The sequence below is a fragment of the Coccinella septempunctata genome, chromosome 3 (genome assembly GCF_907165205.1).
Source record: "Coccinella septempunctata chromosome 3, icCocSept1.1, whole genome shotgun sequence".
Taxonomy (NCBI): domain Eukaryota; kingdom Metazoa; phylum Arthropoda; class Insecta; order Coleoptera; family Coccinellidae; genus Coccinella; species Coccinella septempunctata.
Window position 1 is genome coordinate 20,569,211 of NC_058191.1, and position 23,066 is coordinate 20,592,276.

Sequence of the window (23,066 nt, forward strand, 5' to 3'; positions counted from 1 at the left end):
AAACCCTTCTGAGTTTCCCTTAAGAACATATAAAATGAATAAGCGTTTCTTGAAGGGTGTATATGAGATATATGTGCACAGTGCTTGTCAGATAAAATACAACAATCCGAAGTTGATCGAAGCAGCTGTTAGCAGTGGAAAATCAAATATTACGCATTCAAGGCCCACGAGATCTGTCTCTGAGCATTTCAATTTCAGAGAACACTGTTGTCTATGCGGAGACAAAATAACTGAAGAGTTTCTTGTGGCAGAAAGGAAGAAGAATCCAGAAAAACGGAACAATGTCAATACTGCGGAAGAGTTGTCTCTCAGTGCAACAATATTGAAAGCAGCTGGAAGCGTTGTGATGAATGGGCGCTCAAAATAAAAGAGCGTAATATGAGAACACAGATTTGGTAGCCCGTGATGACCGATATCATCGTTTTTGCCAAATAACTCTATTCCGTAACGAATTAACTCATCAACTTTTGTTGTAATTATCTTTTTCACTTCTTCATTCGTAGCTTAGCTTAACCATCATCATTCGCACTTCTCATTTTCTTCTTCAACATCCCATCATAAAAGTACAGGGCTTCGATAGTATATTCAGGGTCAAAATTCAATCAAAACGACCGAATTGCAAAAAATTGCGAAAAAAAAAAATTATGAACTTTGAAAGGCCTAATCTCGGAAAGTATTGAGTCTACACAGACAATTCTGGCATCATATTGTTGCAAATTTAGTCTACTTTAAAAACGTCCTGAAGAAGTTTTTTCAAAAATTAGTCTTTTAGGGTTATGATCACCAAAATTTGAAAACAACACGATTTTTTTGATTTTTGACAAAGTTGCGTTCGGCGCTCGAGGTCACAAACTTGGATTATTCATTAGGCAAACATCATAAACAAATCTGCAAAAAAACAGAAAGAACTACCGGATTTGACACATGCTGTGATGTATAAAGTTACTGGACTAATATACCTATCTCATTTAAATTTAACTGAACACTTGGGCCAATTTCACCAAGGATATAAACCAAAAGATTAGTAACTGACGTTAAGGACAGAAATTCGCCGATTTATATCGATGGCGCATAACTTCAGTTAAAATTGAGTATTTCCCTCTGTTTTGTGGTTGCTTTACCCTCCTTAATTAAGGATTAACTCGTACCCTTAATTCACTTTATAGACAAAGCAGATGTCAGTATCAGAAACAGTTTGTTTGAATTTTGATCTGAGTTCGAGTTACGCGGAATTAATCACTTCACTCAAACTCAGATTAAAATTCAAACAAACTGTTTATAACATTGACACATGCTTTGTCTATGAAGTGAAATAGTTTATAACTAGTAAGCCCAGCGATCTACTTTTTCGGTAGATCCATCTTTTAGCACCCGTAATTTTCGAATCATATTTTGATATTTGGTACGTTTATTCTCTGCAATAACTAGTATATACTGATATAGTATCTGGATTTTTTCAGATTCGGCCTAGGAAAACCATGAATAAGATTCAGGCCAAAAAAACACCCTGTATATCAAAATTCCTTTTTGGTAAGATATCCGAAAAAGGAATCAAAACTAAAGGCAACAAGAAATTTTTCGTACTTCTTCATGCGATTTTAATAGGTACTCAATAAATCTAGACAAGAGAAAACTTCAGGAAGAATATGGAAAATGGCAGATGAACATAGCTAAAACACAATGGGGAATTCCAAACAAGCGATACGCTTGTATAAAATTCAAACGTTTCTCTATGCGACTGAGCACACAAAAATATAATTTCTTAATATTTCATTATAAAAAGCAACGAAAATGGATTCGGATAAATCATAAGAATTACCAAAGTCTGTTAGACAGAACAGAAAAATCTTGTTTGAGATATGGAAGGGCAGAGACAGATTTCTCGAAATGGTGCTCACAAAAGGGAATAAAAAATGCGATAAGAGAAGAGGTATTCTTTGGCTATTTCGAGAGCTCAGAAAGAAGTCCAATACATTGTGGTCGAAATATCCGATGCTCAAGAGTGTGATGAAAATCAGAAACGGCCTGGATATCAGCAAGTTCCTAAAATAAACTCAATGTCATGTAGGCGTTAAATTTCTACTCCCTTGTAGTTCTAGCTCCGAACGACTGGAATTGCTAAAGTCGATATCAAGACGAAAACTCTCCGTGAAAGTGTTTCGCTTACGCTAGTAGGAAACATATTGTTCCTAACTCATGTGGAAAGTGCCTTTTCTGCACTCGACAGCTTACCTGCAGTCTCTTGCGGTAAAGTATCACTTTCCACACTTGTTAGGAAAATAACTATTACATCGAGGAACGGAGAATATTTTGCAGTTTAAATGAGAGTTTTCATTAAAAATATATTTCAATATCTTTATCTATCTCGTGACAATGGGGAAAGTTTATTGAAGTTTTCATAATTTGCATCCTTTGATCAAATTACGACTTTCTTGTGAGGATGTCAGTTTTTACTATTTTCCGCGATGAAATGAAAGTTTAGTAAATAGTCCGAGAGCTGGCAGCAAAAACAACTACCTCATAAGTTACCAAAGGTTTGGTTTGGCACTTTGGTTCAACTTTATTACGAAAACTTGAAACCGCTCGTCTGCCGGGCGTGAGTGGTCGCCTTATGGGATAAAAAAAATTGAAAAGATGAGAAAAAATCGATTGGAACTTTCTAATAGTTACCAAGATGAATGTTGTGTCAAAATGGTCTAGGATCTTAACTGAATTGAAATCGTAAGCGTCTGCCAACAGGGGTGGTCGCTATTTCGAAACAGACGCTGTCAAATACAGGGTGGTCCAGATCATAACCAAGAAATTTTAACCACGTATTCTACATAAAAAATAAGCCCTAGTTTGTCATATGAACATATGTCGAGAAATGTTTCCTCTCCGAGATACGGGGTGTTAAAATTATAGAAAAAAAAATGTTTTTTATTAATAACTTTCACACTGCTTGAAATATTTTTATGAAATTTGAGACATAGTTTTTGAGCGTCAAGGAGCACTTTCTGCATAATATCATTTCTTTTTTTTTCTACCTGTGGCCTCCGTACTGGAGCGAGACTGAATATTTTCAGATGAATAAATGATACGCCACTGGTCTTTCCGACAATAAAAATTAGTTTTCAAATCCTTATTTAATTTGGAGCAAATTCGGTCTCTTGACTTTTTGCTGTACGAGGCACCGTTTCCGGTTAAAAAAATAAAACACATTCTCATGCATGAAGAAATCGCAAAAAATTGATATAGCAATAAAAAGCTTACCAGGTTTTGTAGCAATTTTCTAAGATTAGATAAATTCAACACACACCCAACTCCAATTTTTTGGGTAGATTAATTTGATTAAAAAACTTAAATGACAGTTTTGGTTTCCAATTACTCTTTTCTGTTATGCTTGTATAAGCATAACCATAAAAGACTGTAATTTCTTTATTCTGGAAAGCAAAGTGTGCCATGGAGGATACTTCGTGAATTTGATAGGAATCCAACAACAAGCAGTCGAATAGCAGCTCGCACAATTCGATTTTCTAAGTCAAAAATTCTTGCAACCCGTCCAAGGTTTACGAGAAGGTGATGAACAGCGAAGGTTATTTTTTTGCCAATGGATTCTTCGTTCAAATGAAAATATTCAGTCTCGCTGCAGTACGGACGCCACTGGTAGAATAGAAATGATGTTATGCAAAAAGTGCTCCTTGATGCTCAAAACGTATGTCTCAAATTTCATAAAAATATTTTAAGAAGTGTGAAAGTTATTAATAAAAAACATTTTTTTTTCTATAATTTTAACACCCCGTATCTCGGAGAGGAAACATTCCTCGACATATGTTTATATGACAAACTAGGGCTTATTTTTGATGTAGAATACGTGGTTAAAATTTCTTGGTTACGATCTGGACCACCCTGTATTTGACAGCGTCTGTTTCAAAATAGCGACCACCCCTATTGGCAGACGCTTACGATTTCAATTCAGTTAAGATCCTAGACCATTTTGACACAACATTTATCTTGGTAACTATTAGAAAGTTCCAATCGATTTTTTCTCATCTTTTCAATTTTTTTTATCCCATAAGGCGACCACTCACGCCCAGCAGAAGGGCGGTTTCAAGTTTTCGTAATAAAGTTGAACCAAAGTGCCAAACCAAACCTTTGGTAACTTATGAGGTAGTTGTTTTTGCTGCCAGCTCTCGGACTAAAATGTTCAAGGACATTCAATCGATCGTGCACGTGAGAGGTTGTTTTCAAGTACCGCTCCTCATTTGCTGTTGTTTAACGGTGAAAAACACCGATTTGAATTTCGGAATTTATATCAATAGTTAGTAAACCAAATGTGGATCTAAATGGCATTAAAATAAGCATGATTGCTCTAGAACAAATAAGTATATCAATATAGTTGATAAAGTTGATATATGTAGATTATCGGTGGGAATTAATTCGAAGAACAGAAAGGATGGTTTTGTTCAAATTAAATGCAACACAAGTGGCTCAACCAATAAGATGAATGAACTAGCCTAGAAAATGGGAGATAATTACGAAATAAAAGAAACTAAAATGCGTAATCCGAGTATTTTTGTTTCAAATAATGAAGAGAACTTTTCTAAAAATGAAATTATCGCTGCAATAAGGAGTCAAAATTCCTTTCTCAAGGAGACTGATCAGTTGGAGTTAGTTTTGTCCAAAATCAACAGAAGAAATACTTCACAATATGGAATTATTGAATGTAATGGATCAACGTTCAGGAAGTTGATTTCAGAAGGAAGAATATACATTGGACTACCCCCAATGAATCCCCATTCCATTTTCCTGTCGCCAATAGATTCTTATGAAACTGTGAGCATCATTAAAAATATGAAAATTAAGAGTGCAGGGGTTGATGACATCAATGTTAGGACCATTAAGAGTTTGGCGGATTTCATTACCGAACCACTTGTGTATTGAGTACATTACAGAGGAATTCCAAAATAAACAAGCTACAGGTCTTGTTTTACTAGATGTCGCCAGAGCATTCGACAGAGTATGGCATGGAGAATTAATATATAAGATGAGATGTGCTGGATATTCGATCAAAATATGCAAGTTGATCAGGAATTATCTCAAACTCAAAAATAGGAGATTTTACGTGAAAGTGGAAGGAGAATGCTCCACAAGAGATATAGAGGCTGGAGTACCCCAAGGGTCAGTACTTGGGCCACTTCTGTACAACATATACATTCATGATATTCCGACGAATCCAAGAACTATGCTAACGTTATATGCTGACGACACAGGCATAGCAACTCGACACTGCAACCCAGAAGTAATAGAAAGAGTTCTACAAGAGACGATTGACGAAACAAATGACTGGTGCATACAGTGGAAAATCAAGCTCAATGGACAAAAGAGCCAAGCAATATTACTACAGAAGAGAAGACTGCGACCCACAACGAAACTGGAAGTTGACGGCGAAGAAATCGACTGGAAAAATGAAGCCAAATATTTAGGAATAACGCTTGACAAAGGACTTACTTGGAAAAGTCATATCAAACAAGCAATCGACAAAACGAAAGCAGCGATGAATAGACTCTACCCTCTGATAGGAAGAAGAAGCCACATGTCAAACGAGACAAAATTGAAGATTATCAAAGCCGTTGCTAGGCCTCAACTGACTTATGGATCAGTTGCCTGGGGTTTCGCGGCAAAGAGCCATATAAAAAGAATTCAGGCCACTGAAAACAAGCTGCTACGATGTGCAAGATGCACCTTGGTTTGTCAGGAATAGACAGATTTATAGGGAGCTGAAATGGGAAACCATAACGGAATTCATGAACAGAAAAGCAGAGAAAATATTCGAAACAGCGATAAACCATCCGAATCAAGAACTCAGGAGACTAGTGGACTACGACCCAGAGGAAGACAAAATGAGAATGCGAACTTACCGAAGGAGACCAAGAGATTAAAATAAGAACATAAACTTATTAAAGAATCCAATAAAGTGTTATCCATTGGAGGATAAACACATAAATCCCAGCACGATAGTGTGCGAGAAGAAAACCGACTAAGACTACTAAGAGATGAACGGTTTATAGGCAAATGCCCGGAACCAATATTCAAGAAGCAGTTAAGGGTTTTTAGTGGGTCTCGAGGTCAGGAGAGTGAGAATCCCCACACTTGTTTCCCCTCAGGAGAGGGTGGTTCGTCTGACTTGCAGATTTTCCCCCTGCTACACCAACAACAAAAAAAAACTCTGTTTCCCACAATTACCTAGCCTAAACATGGCTTGAGCAGGAAATGGCTCTCTGCGTTGCTTAAGTTACGTCTTAGACCTTGTCGTTTCAGGATACCTGTGCCACTAGATAATCTAGTCGAAACCGCAACCAAAGTTGCACTGACAGCGTTAACAGTGCAAAGTCTAAACATTTTAAACACCTTCTAACGCAGCTCCTACAAAGAGATGAATCAGTCGAACAGGACAAAATTTGTATCCGGAGGTGAAATTCTCTCCCATTCGGATCTCCGGGGGAGGGTGCCTGAGCGAGTGAATCATCGTACAACCATCAATGAAAAGCACGTCAGAACATTGCTAGACAACCCCAAGGCCGACCGATCCGAGATGTGTACCGCCCTAATCGATAAGGAACTGCAACGAACATCCATTGCAATAGTTGCCTCAAGCGAGACACGCTTTTCGGACGAAGGTAGCTTGGTGGAACAAGCGTATACTTTTTTCTGGAAAGGCTTGCCGGAAGGCGAAAGCGGACAACATGGCGTCGGCTTTGCCATTAGAAACGACCTGGCCGCCAAATTAACCGAAAACCCAGTTAGCATCTCAGAACGTATAGTGACCCTACGGTTTCCTGCAGCAAATAACACGTTTGTGAATATCATTGCAGTATACGCACCCATTTTGAACTCCTCTGACAACGTAAAGGACACTTTCTACGAAACACTCGTTGATACATTAAAACCCGAGTGCACCGACTTATTTGAGACAGGATTAATGTTAATAAGGTGATTGCTATGGAAACTGCTGTAGAAGTCAGAGAAATAATCGAGTATTAACGTTAATCTCGGCTTAAATAAGTCGGTGCACACAGCCCTAAGTAAAATCCCAAAACGAGAACGAATTATTCTCCTTGGAGACTTCAACGTCAGAATGGGTAGATGACAAGACTCAGAACTGTGGCGAGGAATAATAGGGAAACACGGCACAGACAGCATCAATTCGAACAGAGAACGTCTGCTGGCTTTTTGTGCATAACACAATAAATTTATAGGTGCATTTACACCAAACGAGCATTGTTTTCGAACGTTTTGAAACGTTTTGAAATGTTTTCAAACGTTCGAAAACTCAGAATGGGAGGTGTTCACACAGCCCGCGCCTATCCGAACGACAAGTTGTTCTTGATAATTCAACGAGGTCTCTCTAAAGTGCACCGACATGGAGCCCTCATTATCTAAAATTGCAATTTCTACTGAATCTATAGTAATCAGAGTCTCTGATAGTAATAATCTCTCAAATGAAAGAACTACGCCAGAGGAGGAGACGCACAACCTGGGTGAATTCTTTTCTGAAAGGAAGAAATCATACCCAGCTGCTAGATGACTTGAGAGCGGACGAAACTGAACTTTTCAGAAATTTCTGCCGCATGTCATTATCGCATGTCATTATGCTAAATGATATGTATTCCCACTTTCGAACTGATGAGTTAAAAAGAGCTCGTAATAATTTTAGGTTAAAATATAAGCGAAGAGTGAAACAGGTCAGGATTAAGGCTAATGATAATATTATCAAAAATTCTAATAATGTTGCTAGGACTATGTGATAGGGAGTAAAAATGATTCGCGAAATGGAAACAGTCTGAACTTTTCTTCAGATGAGTTCAATAACTTTTTCGCATCCGCTGCCCATGAAACTTTGAAAGATCTGGGCCTGGGTGATCAGGTTTTCGACCCTGTAGGTATAATTCCTGTGGTGGAGAATACTGCTTTTTCCTTCTCGGAGGTTACATTTAATGATGTCAGGGATGCGATTAATTCCTTGAAACCTAGTAAGAGCAGAGATTTTTATGGACTTTCTCCAACGTTGATTAAAAGAAATATCAATGGTTTGGTGGAACCCCTTACCAAACTATTCAACTTATGTATTAAGGAAGGTACTTATCCCGACTGCCTCAAGATATCGAAGGTCATACCCTTGTTTGAGAAGGGTGAAATTGGTGATATCAAGAACTATAGACCAATTTCATTAGTCCCAGTTTTCTCAAAAATCTTTGAAAAGCTCCTATGCTCTCAGTTACTTGCTTATTTTGAGGTTAATGACTTGTTCATCGGTCATCAGTTTGGTTTCAGAAAGGGTAGAAATACTCTTGATGCAATACTGAAATTTATTGAGAACGCATTTCATTGTTTTGAGGAGGGTAAGTACTCCATCTCCTTATTTTTGGACGTAGCGAGAGCATTCGACTGTGTGGATCACCGTGTTCTGCTTGGTAAGTTGAGGGCTTATGGATGCTCGGAGAGCAGTTGTGAGCTTATCGGTTCTTACTTGACAAACAGATTCCAATATGTTTTCAGCGATAATACTTGGTCAAGTCGAGAAAAAATTAACTACGGGGTGCCCCAGGGTTCTATTCTTGGACCTCTATTATTTTTTATTTTTATCAACGATCTGCCATTTTTTATGGGCAACTATTTAACAATTCTTTTTGCTGATGACACAACTGTTTCTCTGGCATCTGATTCTCTGGCTGCCTTGCTCGAGCGAGTTGTGGGTGCTCAGTCGAGGGCTCTCGACTGGTTTACCTCCAACAGGTTGGTGATAAATGAGCAGAAGACCATCAGGCTAATTTTTTCTTTGAGAGAGATTTATTCTCCTGACCTATATGGTAGTACGAAGTTTCTGGGCCTTACACTGGATAGTACTCTCAAGTGGGGTGTCCATGCTGACCTGCTCGCAGGGAGATTGTGTAGGAATATATTATATTTCTTCTCAAGAGTCTGTCAAACCGCCTATCTCCTAGTATTCTTAGAACAGCTTATTTCGCTTTAATAGAATCTCTTCTCAGGTATGGAATTCTTGACTGGGGGAATTCTTCTTCACGCGATAGAATATTTGGTCTTTAGAGGAGAGCCGTAAGAGTCGTCTCTGGCCTTAATTATCGAGCTGATTGCAGACTTTCGTATGTTCAGGGTGGTTTTCTCACCTTCCCCTGTTTGTATATTCTGGAAGCCTTAATTTTTGCGCACAACAATGTTGTCCATTTTGCGTTGAATGCAGATTTTCACGATTACCCTACGAGAGGCAGGCATCTACTCCGCAGTGACTTCTGTCGTCTCACTAAAACGCAAAATGGGCCATTTTATATGTCAATGAAGCTTTATAACAAACTTCCACCCACCGTGAGGGCCTTCAGTCCAAAGGTTTTCAAAAATGCCGTGAAGGCGCTGTTATTGAAGTGTGCCTTTTATAACATGGATGAGTATTTAAGTTTCGATTTCGCGGGAGTTTGGCCCTCTAGTTGGCTTAGTTAGCTTAGTATGTTTTTTATACATTAAGATATTTTTTTCCCATTGTTAATAATTTTGTGACGAGTGTAAACATTTTTTCCAAATGTATTTGACACAATAAAGTATCTATCTATCTATCGGACAAAATTGAGGAAAAAGTGTCAAGAAAGACACCAATCATCGAGAGAGCATTCCAGCATCAGTTAGACTGGCACTAACGATTTTTGGCTACGGGAGATTCTTATGGAAGTGTCATGTACCTTTACCGAATTTCAAAACCATCAATATCGAAAATTATTACCGTCTATCTGTGAAGCCATCGTAAATGGACTCCATTTCAAATGAATTGATTAATTATGAAATCACGATTCAAGAGATCTCACCAAAATTTAAAATAAATTAAATACCAAGACCCAATAACTTATCACGGTCCACAGGTGTTTTCGATGATATGACGTCAGATGTGCAAGGAAATCCGAATCCCTTTGATGATTCGTCGGTTTACAGACATGAGACGGAACGGGATCGAGCTTTTTAAAACGTTTTGAAACAGGCTTCGTAAACTTTATTCGGCGTCGATGAGTGTTTACACCGCCTGTGCATATTGCGTGCATTGTTCGCAAACAGTGCCTTATAATGAAACATTACTTAACCGGCATGTGGCGAAATGAGCTCGAGCTCTCTGAAACGTTCGAAAACAGAGTTTGCGAACTCTGCTCGGTGCCGATGACTGTTTACACGGCCCGTACTACTGTTTGCAAACAGTGTTCGCGAATAATGCTCGATTATTCGCGTTTGGTATAAATGCGCCTTATAACGAACACCTATTTTATTACGAGACCCAATGGAGGAGTTCCCTACATGTTGGCCAACCTAGAAAAAGGTCTAAAAGGTCTACCATCGGGGAATGATTGCTTTCTAACGAAACCTACTTCATTCTTTCCGCAATGATCAAATATATTTATGAAATTCTACCGAGCTTTCTAGAGTTTACTGTTAAAGAGAAAAAAAGATTTTCATAACCTCGATTGCTGATTGGTTGAAATTTATGTTGGTATTACTACTTCTTGTGACAATTGACATATTTCATTGGTAAATGTCATTTTTACTGATATATATGATATTAATATTGTCAATGTGCTGTATAGCTTACAAAATACAAGAAAACAAGAATGCGTTCAAGCAAAGATTGTGCACATAACCAAAATTTTGCCCATAACCTAACAGATTACTTTTTCCTTCTTGACATTTGCCAACGAAACATGTCAATTGTCACAAGAAGTAGTAATACCAACATAAATTTCAACCAATCAGCAGTAGAGATTATGAAAATCTTTTTTTCTCTTTAACAGTAAACTCTAGAAAGCTCGGTAGAATTTCATGATTATATTTGATCATTGCGGAAAGAATGAAGTAGGTTTCGTTAGGAAGCAATCATCCCCCTTGGTAGACCTTTTTCTAGGTTGGCCAACACGTAAGGAACTCCTCCATTCAAGGGGGACCTGACGCCACCCGCGCTCAGGGCATTGACATACCAGTCCCGGCTCGTGACAGTATGAGATGGTGAGGAATATCAGAAAAAAAAACGATTAAGGGATCGCCGAAATCGGTTCGCTATAAGCAAAGTTCGCAATAAGAGATAAATGTAAATAGCTCTCAGCAATTAATTATTATTTTTATTCTCGTTGGTTCGTTACAAGCGAAAGTTCGCTAAAAACGGAGCAGTTATAAGCGAACATTACTGTATATACATATCTACACATAGGAAAATAATTCTTTGCCGGATAATTATGTAAAATTTTACGTATTCTTGGTAGATAAGCCATAAACTAGTTGTATTCTTTTTCTTCAAGCTCAAGCTTTCATTTATCATCGCTCATCATCAACGCTACAAAACGTGGATCATAAAAGATGATAGAATGACAATAAATCACTTACAAGATTCGAGATTAACTACAATGATCTTAGATTGACTTTGACATTTTCGTTCAATTCCGTCAGGTTAGTCTAGGATCAACTTAGATCTCGGCTTAAACCTTTACTGAGTAACCGGACCTAAAGATATATAATCAACAAAATAAAAAATTACACAAAACAAAGTGGTACCACCAAATAAAAACAAATGATAACTAACCCTATTTCGCTATCTCCCGCTTCCGGATTAACCCGAACAGTGCAGACTGCAGAATAATTGCAGTTTGCCGAGGAATTGAAACGATCGTGATTCGAAGGCCGACGCATGCCTCAATTATTATTCATTATAATCAGAAGCCGCTTTCAAAGGCGTGTGGATATATTCTCGTCGCGTCGATGTAGATAACGCGCTAGACAAGGAAGCGCGTAGGCATGCCTCAAACCTCTTACTTCTTGAAGGGGAAGTGAGATGAATATAGAAGGATCGTGAGATTGAGTTTGGATATTATGGAAAACAGAGACCCACTGCCGTACGGTATGATGGGGAATTTAGACTGAAGGGATGATGAAATGGATTCATAAAATATTCGATTAATACGTGTAATTTCCAGAATTTATTTGGTGTGGCACTGCCTCACCTGCCTCATAGGAAAGGCCGCCACTGTGGCATACTCTCGACTATGTGATCGTGAGAAGAAAAGATCTCAAAGAGGTATTGGCCAGCAAACCCAGAGAAGATGTGGAATGCTGGACTCATCATAGGCTGTTTATTTCGAGAATGAAGATCTCAATGCTCCCAAAATACCAACACAAGCCAAAGTTTCTAAGAGAGCGCCTTCAAATCTCCAAACTACAAAACCCTTCTACAAAAGAAATATTCACAGCTGCCGTCAAAGATAGTCTAACATCACCGGATTATAACGACGACATTGGCTCCACTTCAAATCATCTCTTTCGAATACAACCAAAGAAATACTGGGCAGCGAAACTCATATCGCACACCTTTCGGAGGCAAAACCCAAAGCAATGAAAACAGCAATTATAAACATAAAACGCGAGGTATGTCAAGACATAAGAAAAATCAAGGATAGCCAGTGGAGAGGAAAAGCTAGGGAAATACAAGCTTACGCAGATAACTACAGATACAGATAACTACAGATGACTACAGGCGTTTTTTCGAAGCTATAAGAACTGTTTATGGTCCAAGCAGAAAAGCTAACTCCCCTATAAGAGATGCCCATGGAGTTATCCTAACTGATGATAGAAAAATTCTCGAAAGATGGAAGGAGCATTACTCTCAGGTCTTGAATCAAAATAACGACTGGGATTTATCCATTTTAGACTGGCTCCCTGTGTATAGTACGATGACATCGCTTGATGTCATGTCTCAATGTAGGAAATCATGAGTGCGATAAAAAATATGAAAAATAATGAGTCACCAGGTCTATACGGCGTTCCAGCGGAGATATTCAAAGCCCTGGATAAAGTCATCGTTAATAGTCTCCTACACTATTCCGATTCCGTAAGATCTGGGAACAAGGAGATCTGCCACAAGACTTCAGAGACGATTTAGTTATCAACCTCTATAAGAACAAAGGCGATATGTCAAATTGCAACAATAACAGGGACATATCGTTGCTTAGTGTGGTTGGTAAAATTCTCTCGAAGATTATGACTAATCGTCTGATTCCACTCTCAGAAAAGCTATTACCTGAATGCCAGTGCGGCTTTCGACCCAATCGAGGTACAGTGGACCTAATTTTTACACTGCGACAGCTGCAAAAGAAGGCCCATGAACAACAATCAAGGATCTATAGAGCCTATATCGATTTAAGTAAGGCCTTCGACTCGGTGAATCGGAGAGCGCTATGGAAAATCATGGGACGCCTTGGAGTACCCGAAAAATTCTTAGCAGTGTGCCTCCTCACCAACAACACCGCTAGAATACAGCATAATGACTCTACAACCGACCATTTCTTCACCAACTCTGGAATAAAACAAGGCTGCGTGTTAGCGCCTTTACTGTTCAATATTTTCACCATAGCCGTCTCGATAATTGCATTGTGTATGCCTGTATGAGGTGTTGGATTAAGATTCAGATTTGATGGAGCCCTGCTTAACCTGGAGCGCCTCAGAGCAAAAACCCGTTTATCAAGGAACTTCAATATGCAGACGACTGCGCACTTATCGCTAGCAGCTCAGAGGATCTACAGATAATGTTGGACACCTATAAACATATATACGAAGCTTTAGGCTCTAGACTAATATATTGACGAAATCAAAGTCCTGGTAAGTCCGCCAGAAAACCTTCAAACAGATATCAGCCTAGAATATGAAACTCTAGAACCGGTAGAGCAGTTCAAATACTTGGGAAGCTACATAAATACTAGGGCTAACCTGGACACGGAAATATATAACCGTATCAATTCGGCATCACGGGCATTCTGGAAGTTAAAGAAAGAGTGTTTCAGAATCACGACCTCAATCTGAAGACCAAAACAGTTGTTTACAAAGCAGTGGTCCTCCCAACGCTTCTTTACGGAAGCGAAAGCTGGACGCCCTACAGGTGACTTATTAAACAGCTTGAACAAACGCAACAACGTCATCTAAGACAAATAATGCACATCAGATGGTTCCACAAAGTTTCAAATGCAGAAGTCTTGCAGCGCGCGAGTTGTATAACAATTGAGACTCAAGTAACGAGGGCCCATCTCACATAGAGCCGCCACATTCTGAGGATGCAAGACACAAGACTCCCCAAAAGAGCTCTGTATGGCGAATGCACAGAGGGAGCAGGAAACCAGGAGGGCAGTATAATGGGTTTAAGGATACACATCAATCCCTAAAATCAGTTAATGCTAATCATAACTGGGAACAACTAGCGTTAGACAGATCACAGTGGAGATCTTTGGTCCACAGTTGTAATGGAGACTTGAGAAGAATACAGCAGCGGCCAGATCTGGTTGGTGACTATCTATACTAGGAGTGTGGAAGGATCTGTGGGTCATGGTTGGGTCTCTTCAGTCACAAGAGGGCACACAGTCGCAAGTAGCCCTAAGAAATTGTAAGTTTGTTCGCAACAATAGTTTTGTTTTTGAGTCTTTTTGTAGGTTTATTTTCGGTAATGGGATACAGCAGTGAATGAATGAATGAATGCATGAATTCATTCATTGCTGCTGATAATGCAAGGAGAAATTCAGGTAAGAAGAAGCGTATTGAGGAGATATCACTCTTGGCTGCAAAACCTGAGGTGGTGAGTAAATTGATGTTTGAATCAACTTTTCAGATCCACAGTATCTAAGATTTAGATAGCCCTGATGATTGCCCACTTCTGGAACAAATATGGCACTTGAAGAAGGATAAGAAGACAACTGCTTTGCGTTTTAGCATTTTATGAAAATTTGGTTTCCACTTTAGATAAAAACAAACTTAATTACAGTTGTTAACAAATTGTTTTGTGAAATGACGTACATCAACTTTTACTTGACAGCCTTTTAACCAATAGTTTTGTTTATGAATAATAAGAATGGGTCGTGAACAACTAAGGGTCTGACATCATTTTATGAAATGACCGGTTTACAATCAACCAACCAACCAAAAAAGCTATCCGAAATCGCCTCATGGTTTCAATTAGATTTGATTTCATCAGACCAACATAACTCTAACCTTGATGAGAACAGAATCAAATGAAAAATTGGGTATTATTTTACCTGGTTCCAATAAAATGAAAGTTTCAAAATCCCTTTCCGCTTCTTTGGTAATTTTTGATGCACTATCCTTATTCTTACTAGAAAATCTTCTTGGTGAGCTGCATATTAAAACAATAATTGAACATTAAAATCAGAGCGATTAATACATATGATTTGTCTACCTTTCAATATTTCTTCTTTTGCTCATTTCCAGAGCATTGGAACTATTCAGATTTGTTTTTGATACCTCTAGGATTTTCTGTTTCAAGTTTGCTATCTCTAAATCCTATAAATGTTTTATTTTAAAGGAAAATATATATTGAAGTAATTCAAGTCTGACCTTAAAATCAAGCTGACCTTTAATAGACTTTAGTTCTTTTTCTTTTATGCTTATGATTTCCAAGTGTTCTTTCTGTTTTTTCAATAGATCATCAGACATATCAGATTTGAATTTTTTCATTTGTGAGCGTAGAATAGACACTTCACCTTCTTTGGCTTCACATTTTTGTTGCAGGTATGTCAATTTCATTTTCAGATCTTCAATATCAGCCATCGATTGTGGCTTTTTGAAATCATCAGTGGGTATTAATGAGTTTTGAGTAGAAGCGAAAGGTATATTTGGTTTGAAAGAATTATAAGTAAGCAGAACTGATGAGTTTTCTTGAGTAGACTGCACGATATGATCCTTCAAAAGAGTTGATAAGTATATCATAATCCCTACATTCAACATTAATTTTAATCATCTTACTTTTTCCAATATTTTATTAGCTATCTCATCAAAACAATCATCATCAAGATCATCGTCCCAAAGTGTTTCATCATGATCGTCCAGTTTTTGTTTCTTGGAAATCTTCTTACGATTAAATGAAGAATCTCCTAAACGTTTCGCCATTTCAAAACATGTTTACCACATAGACTCTGTCAAAGAGTTAGGTTAGAATCAAAAATTATAGAGTTAGAATACTTCTTCTTCTTCCTTTTACCAAAGAGTAACAACTCTTTTCTTTTACTATGTCCACGGCTGCTTAGGCCATTCAGACAAATTTCCATATAAGCCGAATGAGCCTGCTGCTAAGCAGGTCTTGGTAATTCCAATACTCAATCGGATTCTATATATAAATTTTTATAGAGAACTTTTTTTTTGGTCTGAATACAGGACTGAAACAGAAAAAAAAAATAAAAAAAATTTCCAAGAAAAAAATAAGTTAACTTCATAATTTAATGTTTGAACATGAAACAAAACCAATCAAAACTTTATTAGTGGAAATTTCATTACGAAAAAAGCAATCATATATATTAATTGGAAGAGGTTCTTTTCTCCTCCTCAATAAAACTAGGTCAGAATATAATTTTTTAATATTATCCATATTATTTTCACATGATGAAAATATATGGGAAAGATCTCCTAACTGTCCACAACTATTTACAATTTGCTGAATTGAAAACTTTAATTTTGTTCAGGCGAAAAGGGCTACAACAATGATTAGAACGAATTCTACATATTGTAGTTATATATTTTCTAGGGAGATAAATTTTTTGAAACCATGGTTTGTAACGGGTTTTCCTCGGTGTACTCGAGCGTCAGCTATTCTTTAAGGGAGAATAGCAAACCTACCCTGGTAGCTACTAGCCGAAGACAAGGTTCCTTGGTGTCTGGTGTGTTAGCGACAACCAGTGAAATTCAAAATCAACGCACACAAATTATATTTGTCGACTCTTACAAGGAAACACAAATGGCACTATTATAAAATTCGTACAGTGAAAGGCTCGAAATCAGTGAATTTACAGGGCAAAACGGACGGAATGAAACGGGATCCGATCTCAAAAGTTAAACGGGGGTTTACGGACTTGTTCGCCAGCCAGAACCTGAGACGTACACTTAACGGACAGGTATCGGACCTCAGCCAGGTGAGGGGATGAAAGACGGCACAGATTTACGACAGCTCACCCCTAGGTGCGTTCTTCGCCCCCTGAGTATCCACGCCAGCGGGGTGCTTTAGCAGTAGGGGTGGAACTTAACCCGGGGTAGGAAGGGGAGGAGGAAGTTTTTCGCCACTCCAAAGTGCTTTCCGCGCCCCCTGAGTATCCACGCCAGCGGGGTGCTTCTGCAGTAGGAGTGGAACTTAACCCGGGGTAGGAAGGGGTGGAGGAAGTTTTTCGCCACTCCAAAGTGCTTTCCGCGCCCCCTGAGTATCCACGCCAGCGGGGTGCTTCTTGTAATAAATCGGAATACGAGATTCCGAATAAATTTGGCATAATTCGAAAAAGGTATCGCTAGAATTTTTTATACATTGTTGCAGCCGTGCTGCAGAGGCATTTATCATGCGGAAATATGATACTTTGAGGCGCTTGAGATCAGACGGTATTAAGTCGCGAGAATTTAAATAATATAACCTGACCGATAAGAGTTGAAAATGTTTTTCATGACACTCAGTAAGGAGATCTTTAATTGATTTCAATATCCGGTGATAGGGACTTCGGAACAAGCGAAAATGGTTAGTCATGTAGATTAAGAAAGATTTATTAGTCTGGAGACCCTGAGAGGAAAACAGTTCTCAGAATTCGAAGTAGCCGAAATTGTCTTATAACCGCCGAGCTTGGGAACGCTGATTTTTCAACTCAGCAAGAATGATCGTCCAATGATTTCGATTTTGGGACGTTTTGGTACCACCCATAGCGTGGGAGAGGAAGACCGGGGAAAAAGTACATCGGAAAAAGTTCGTCAGTCGGTCCGGGGAGCGTGATCAAAAATAATACCCCTTTAAGTCGGTCCGGGGACGTGATCTGAAAAATATCGAAAACATACCCCTTCGAGTCGGTACGGATAAGTAGAGAAGTTATAAATCTTTTGTAGAGTCAGTCAGTAAGGAAGAAGTATCCCAGGTGACCATATCTCATAACAGTTATGAAGCAGAAATGTATCCCACGTTCCTTGTTTTATAACAGATATATCACACTAAGAGTACAAATACAGAGCGCTTATGTAGCAGCTATGCTCCTATGTCCGCCTCAAACAAGGAACACATCTCCTTTCTGAAAGGAGCAAAAATAGTTCAAGCATGGATCATGCAAATATTTGTTTCATGGGAGGTCTATATATATTACGTTCTTGTGCTATGTTTATTATGTTTCATTTGTTATTGAAAATGCTTTCAGAAAAAGCATGAAAATTTATGGAAATTAATATAAACTTTTGCAATATTGAACTCGTATTTTGATTTTTCAAATGGTGTGTATTTATCGATCATTTTTGAAAATAAAATTGATTATTGTTCTCCAAGAAAAATTAGGGCATGTCTTTCTAGTCTTTGCACTTTCCTGCATTCCATAAAAAAAATAATCAACAGTTCATTAATACAGGAAAGTGCAAAGACCAGAAAGACATGCCCTAATTTTTCTTGGAGAACAATAATCAATTTTATTTTCGAAAATAATCGATAAATACACACTATTTGAAAAATCAAAATACGAGTTCAATATTGCAATAGTTTATATTAATTTCCATAATTTTTCATGCTTGAAAAGAATACTATATGCATATTTCATATCTTTCTGAAGAAAATTTTTAATATAAGTATATGATTTATTCATTTATTTCTACGTATGAGTTACATGCAACACGTGAGGAAATAACTTATATCGAAATTTACACCAAACATGACATTATTTATTCAAATATAATTTTTATATACTGGATATAATAAAACCATAGCCTATTATGTTTTATAGGACTGCTATGAAAATACGAGAAATGATTTATTGACCTACAGTTCGATATCCATAGCACTCTCTTTTCAGTAATTCACCATTTCACTGGAAAATCACTATGACACACAAATAACTTATCAAACGTTCAATATCTGCACTTCACTTTCAGTAATCCACTATTCAACTGACAAAACGTCTAAATGATAATAAATAAATATCGAAACGACAGCAGAGTATCAATAGCATTTCTCACAATCCTCCATATTTGTTTACGTTTTACAGCGCCCTCGACGGTAGTTAAAACGCTTATGGTGTCATGCTCTGTCGATGATCTCAAAATGATACATGGCAAATAAAGAACAATGTTACAAATATGTTACGTGGATATCTTGGAGCGGGTACATGAAATTTACAAAATGTGGATATAATTTAAATACAGCACAGGTACATCCCAAATATCGTATCAGACACGTAATGGTTACAGAAAAATAACACATAACAAAGTTCCCCATTCGATCTCCCAAGAAAACATAACAGATATGTTACTGGTTACTTGGGATAGGGACTTAGAATAATCAGGTTTTCACGAAGTAAGAGAAAAGTCTAGGTAGATCACGGAATAGAATCAGAGACTCGGTCGGCTCATAGATATTTGGAAAAGTTCAGTGTAGAGAAAAGTCCAGTCCTTTGTTTTGTTGGTTTTGTTCAAGTAGAAACGGAATATCGAGAATTTGGTAGTTAGGTAGAAGAAATTTGGAAATAATTTGAAGTTAAAGTCAGTTTATCGGAAGTCAGTAAAGTAGCATTCGAGGAGTGATCGTCTATTTTGTTGACCAGATAGAAAATTGTGTTGGAATTTTAGATAGGGAAACTTAAAGCGAAAAACGTTTGCGACGGAAAAGTGCGGGAAGTTCGGTTAAGTGTAAAGAATTCGCCGATTAGTGCGGGTAAAGTCTGGTGTCGAAAAGTTTTCATCGGCAGCGTCAGACAAACAGCAGTCGCAGAAAAAGGTAGAAAGTTCCAATTTTATTCGTCCAGAGTCTTGAAAGCTCCTCTAAAATTCATTGATAAAGTATTGATTTATTATTGCGCGCTAAGTTGGGAAGTTGAATTTGAATCCAAGATTTTGGTTATGAAACTATGTTTTATTGTATTGCGCTTAATTGCATGTGTTAAGAAATTGAAGATTTTCGTTGGTCGCCTTCGACCGAGTACGTATTTGTAGAAAAGTTCCAATTTTATTTTTATAATAGATTTAATTGTTAAAGTTTTTCATGAGTTTCATTTAAACATCTCCCCAGAAATAATAATATTCAACTTCAAGACCTGTCCTTCGTGCGACGGGCCGGATCCATCATTATTTTCCCCCTTTCGAGGGCCTTCAATTTTTGTGTATCTAACATCTAAAAATAATCACCCCATGATCAGTGGAAAGCCGCTCTTCTGCTGATCGAGATACTGGGGTGCGTTTATTACACTGGTGACAGCGGTGGGATTCAAGTTGATTTTTCTGGGATAGAATACTAAATTGTTTTATTTGAGAAGTTTGATTTTTAAAGTTTAAGTGTTTCTGGAGCGAGTTGAGATAAAAAGAAATCCAATAATTTAACAGGCATCATTGTATAAGTGAAAAGTATTGATAGAATTGTGGTTAAGAATTTTGTGGTTGATTAAGGGATGATTCATGGATTTAGTTGAGATTATATATCAATGAATTTGAGGACTTTCGGATGAAGGAACTCTGAGTTATTTCTATTGCCAAGAATAATTTCATTTTGCGTCGATTTTCGTTTATTTTGAAAGAATAATCGAGTTTTTGTGAGAAGTGAAAAGTAGAGTTGTGAAGATAAAATAAAGTCTAGCTGCCGCGATATTAGAGAAAGTTGAGTAGAGTTGGATAAAAGTTCGTTAGTTACTCTTCGTTGTAGTGGATCAGAATTTTATTTTAAAATCGGATAAGTTATCAAGTTTTTAATCGGTAGATAGTTGGAAAATTTTATTCGTGAAGAACGTTGGTGTTCAATAATTTGTGGAAGATTTAATTAATTGATTGATGGAAACGTTAAGAAAAATTTATAAAGTAGTTGATCAGAATTGAAGATTTGAGTTTAATTTTTCGCGATAATTTTATTGTTTTGAAGGTGCATTCTTGGCTGATGGTGAAAGATTTTTTTTTTTTTTCATTGTTTTCAGGTGAATTATTTTTTTTAGTGTATATTACTGTGTGTTTTGAAATTTTTGATTTTGCAGGAATTTGATGGTTTTGAAGTGAATAATTTTTGAAATTTTTTTGTTGAGTATCAATTACGTAGGATTTTGAACGCAAAGTTGTGTGCGCGGATTTATTGAATTTAGACTTGTAGTTTATCGAAAAATTTTAGAAGAAAAGTCGTCAATCAAGTTATAATTCTTTGGCGTGTTTAATAATTCATTTTGTGTTTATCGGTGACTAGTCGAATGATCGGTAATTTTGTTACAAAAAGTGGGTTGGAGAATTAGTTAGTTTCATTCAAATTTTTTTTTTCTTGCGAATTTAAAATCAATTTAGACAAAGCAGATAAGAAAAAATTGAGACGTTTTTAATGCTGTTTTATTAGAATTTGAACACGGATTTAAGGGTGAAATCATTTGAATTATTTTTTCCATCAATTTGGAGGCTAAAATAATTTTGAATTTCGGTGATTTGAATTTAATTGCTTCAATTAAGTGAAATTTTGAATTTTGGTAATTTCAAGTTAAGTGTCTTGATTAAATAAACGTCAGAATATTTCGGAATTTTAAGTCAGTTGGATATAATTTTTGGATCGGTTTGATTTACAGAATAATTCGGAAGGTTAGGACAAGACAGGGTTGCAGGTTTTTTTTTCCAGGACATTGTTTATTGAATTTTATTTCTGCTATTGGGATATAATTTTTTTCAGGGTGTTAATTATTATTGGGATCACAGTTGCGTTCAGGATAATATTTTTTTTTGAGTGATATAATTTTTTTCAGGGCGTTGATTATTATTGGGATCACAGTTGCGTTCAGGATAATATTTTTTTTTTGGTGATATAATTTTTTTTTCAGGGCCGTTAATTATTTTTGGGATCACAGTTGCGTTCAGGATAATATTTTTTTTTTTTGGTGATATAATTTTTTTTCAGGGCGTTAATTATTTTTGGGATCACAGTTGCGTTCAGGATAATATTTTTTTTGGTGATATAATTTTTCTTTCAGGACGTTAATTATTTTTGGGATCACAGTTGCGTTCAGGATAATATTTTTTTTTTGGTGATATAATTTGTCTTTTAGGGCGTTTCCATATATATGGTTGATATAATTTGAATAGGGAGAGTATTTGGCGTTTATAGTTTGATTAATTCTATCGGGTGTGCGCAGCGTATTTTGGGATTTTTGAAATATATAGGGATACTCGATTCATACTTTGAAATATCGTAAACCTGATATAATTGTTTTGTTTTCCTCGTTTAATTTGCGGAGTTTAAAGATAGTTTGCGGATTCAATTGTTATTGAGGTTATTTACAAGGTTTTGAAAAATGTTGCCGGCGGCTAGTGCTAGTACTACCACCCCTGCGGTGGCCGAGAAAGATGTTATGAGGTTTACGTTTATGTATTCGTTGGGGATGATTGCGACAACCCTTGATAGTTTTTCGGGAAAAGACGCGAAGCGGTACTTCGACAAATTAGAGTTGAGATCGAAATTGGACGGATGGAGTGAGGAAGAAACCCTTACTCTATTGAAATTAAAACTGACAGGCGCGGCGTACGAATATTTTAAGTCTGATGAGGCGTATGATAAATTGAAATACTCGGAATTGAAACAGCGGCTAATTTTAAAATTTACCCCATCAAAATTGCCAGGGGAGAGTCAGTGGAATTTAAGTCGTTGTTTCCAGCGACATGATGAAGATGTTTCATCATTTTGTACTAGGCTGCGGATTATAGGCGCGGAATGACTCCGGGAAGATTTGGGCGGAGCATCGCTAGACGAACAGGCGGGAATTAAAAAGAAAAATAAAGAGTTGATATTAAATCAGTTTAAAACCGGGTTGCGCAAAGACTTGATGAAAGATATGGGGGTAACTTTATTAAGAGAAGAAAATCTAGATTTAGAAAAAGCGGAAGGACTGGTCAAATTACAAGAGACCGCAACAAGGATGATACAAGGAAGGACATCAAATATGAGGGTATCGGCGGTAGATGCAACGGAGGGATGTCAACATTGCGGGAAAAAGGGGCACGACTCGAAGGATGAAAGGGGGAATATTAGAAAATTTGCA

The 23,066-nt window shown here is 37.3% G+C and overlaps 1 protein-coding gene across 1 annotated transcript in view; it reads right to left on the minus strand.

Moving 5' to 3' along the window:
- The window catches only part of LOC123309511, a 33,650-nt gene extending 17,648 nt beyond the window's left edge, over positions 1 to 16,002 (minus strand). Inside the window, exons 1-4 of the mRNA XM_044892666.1 lie at positions 15,823 to 16,002; positions 15,415 to 15,759; positions 15,257 to 15,360; positions 15,096 to 15,193 (exon numbers count right to left, since the gene is read on the minus strand). Coding sequence (XP_044748601.1) covers positions 15,096 to 15,193; positions 15,257 to 15,360; positions 15,415 to 15,759; positions 15,823 to 15,966 — 691 coding nt within the window. The 5' untranslated portion in view covers positions 15,967 to 16,002. The remainder of the gene's footprint in view (positions 1 to 15,095; positions 15,194 to 15,256; positions 15,361 to 15,414; positions 15,760 to 15,822) is intronic.
- Positions 16,003 to 23,066: the final 7,064 nt, after the last annotated feature.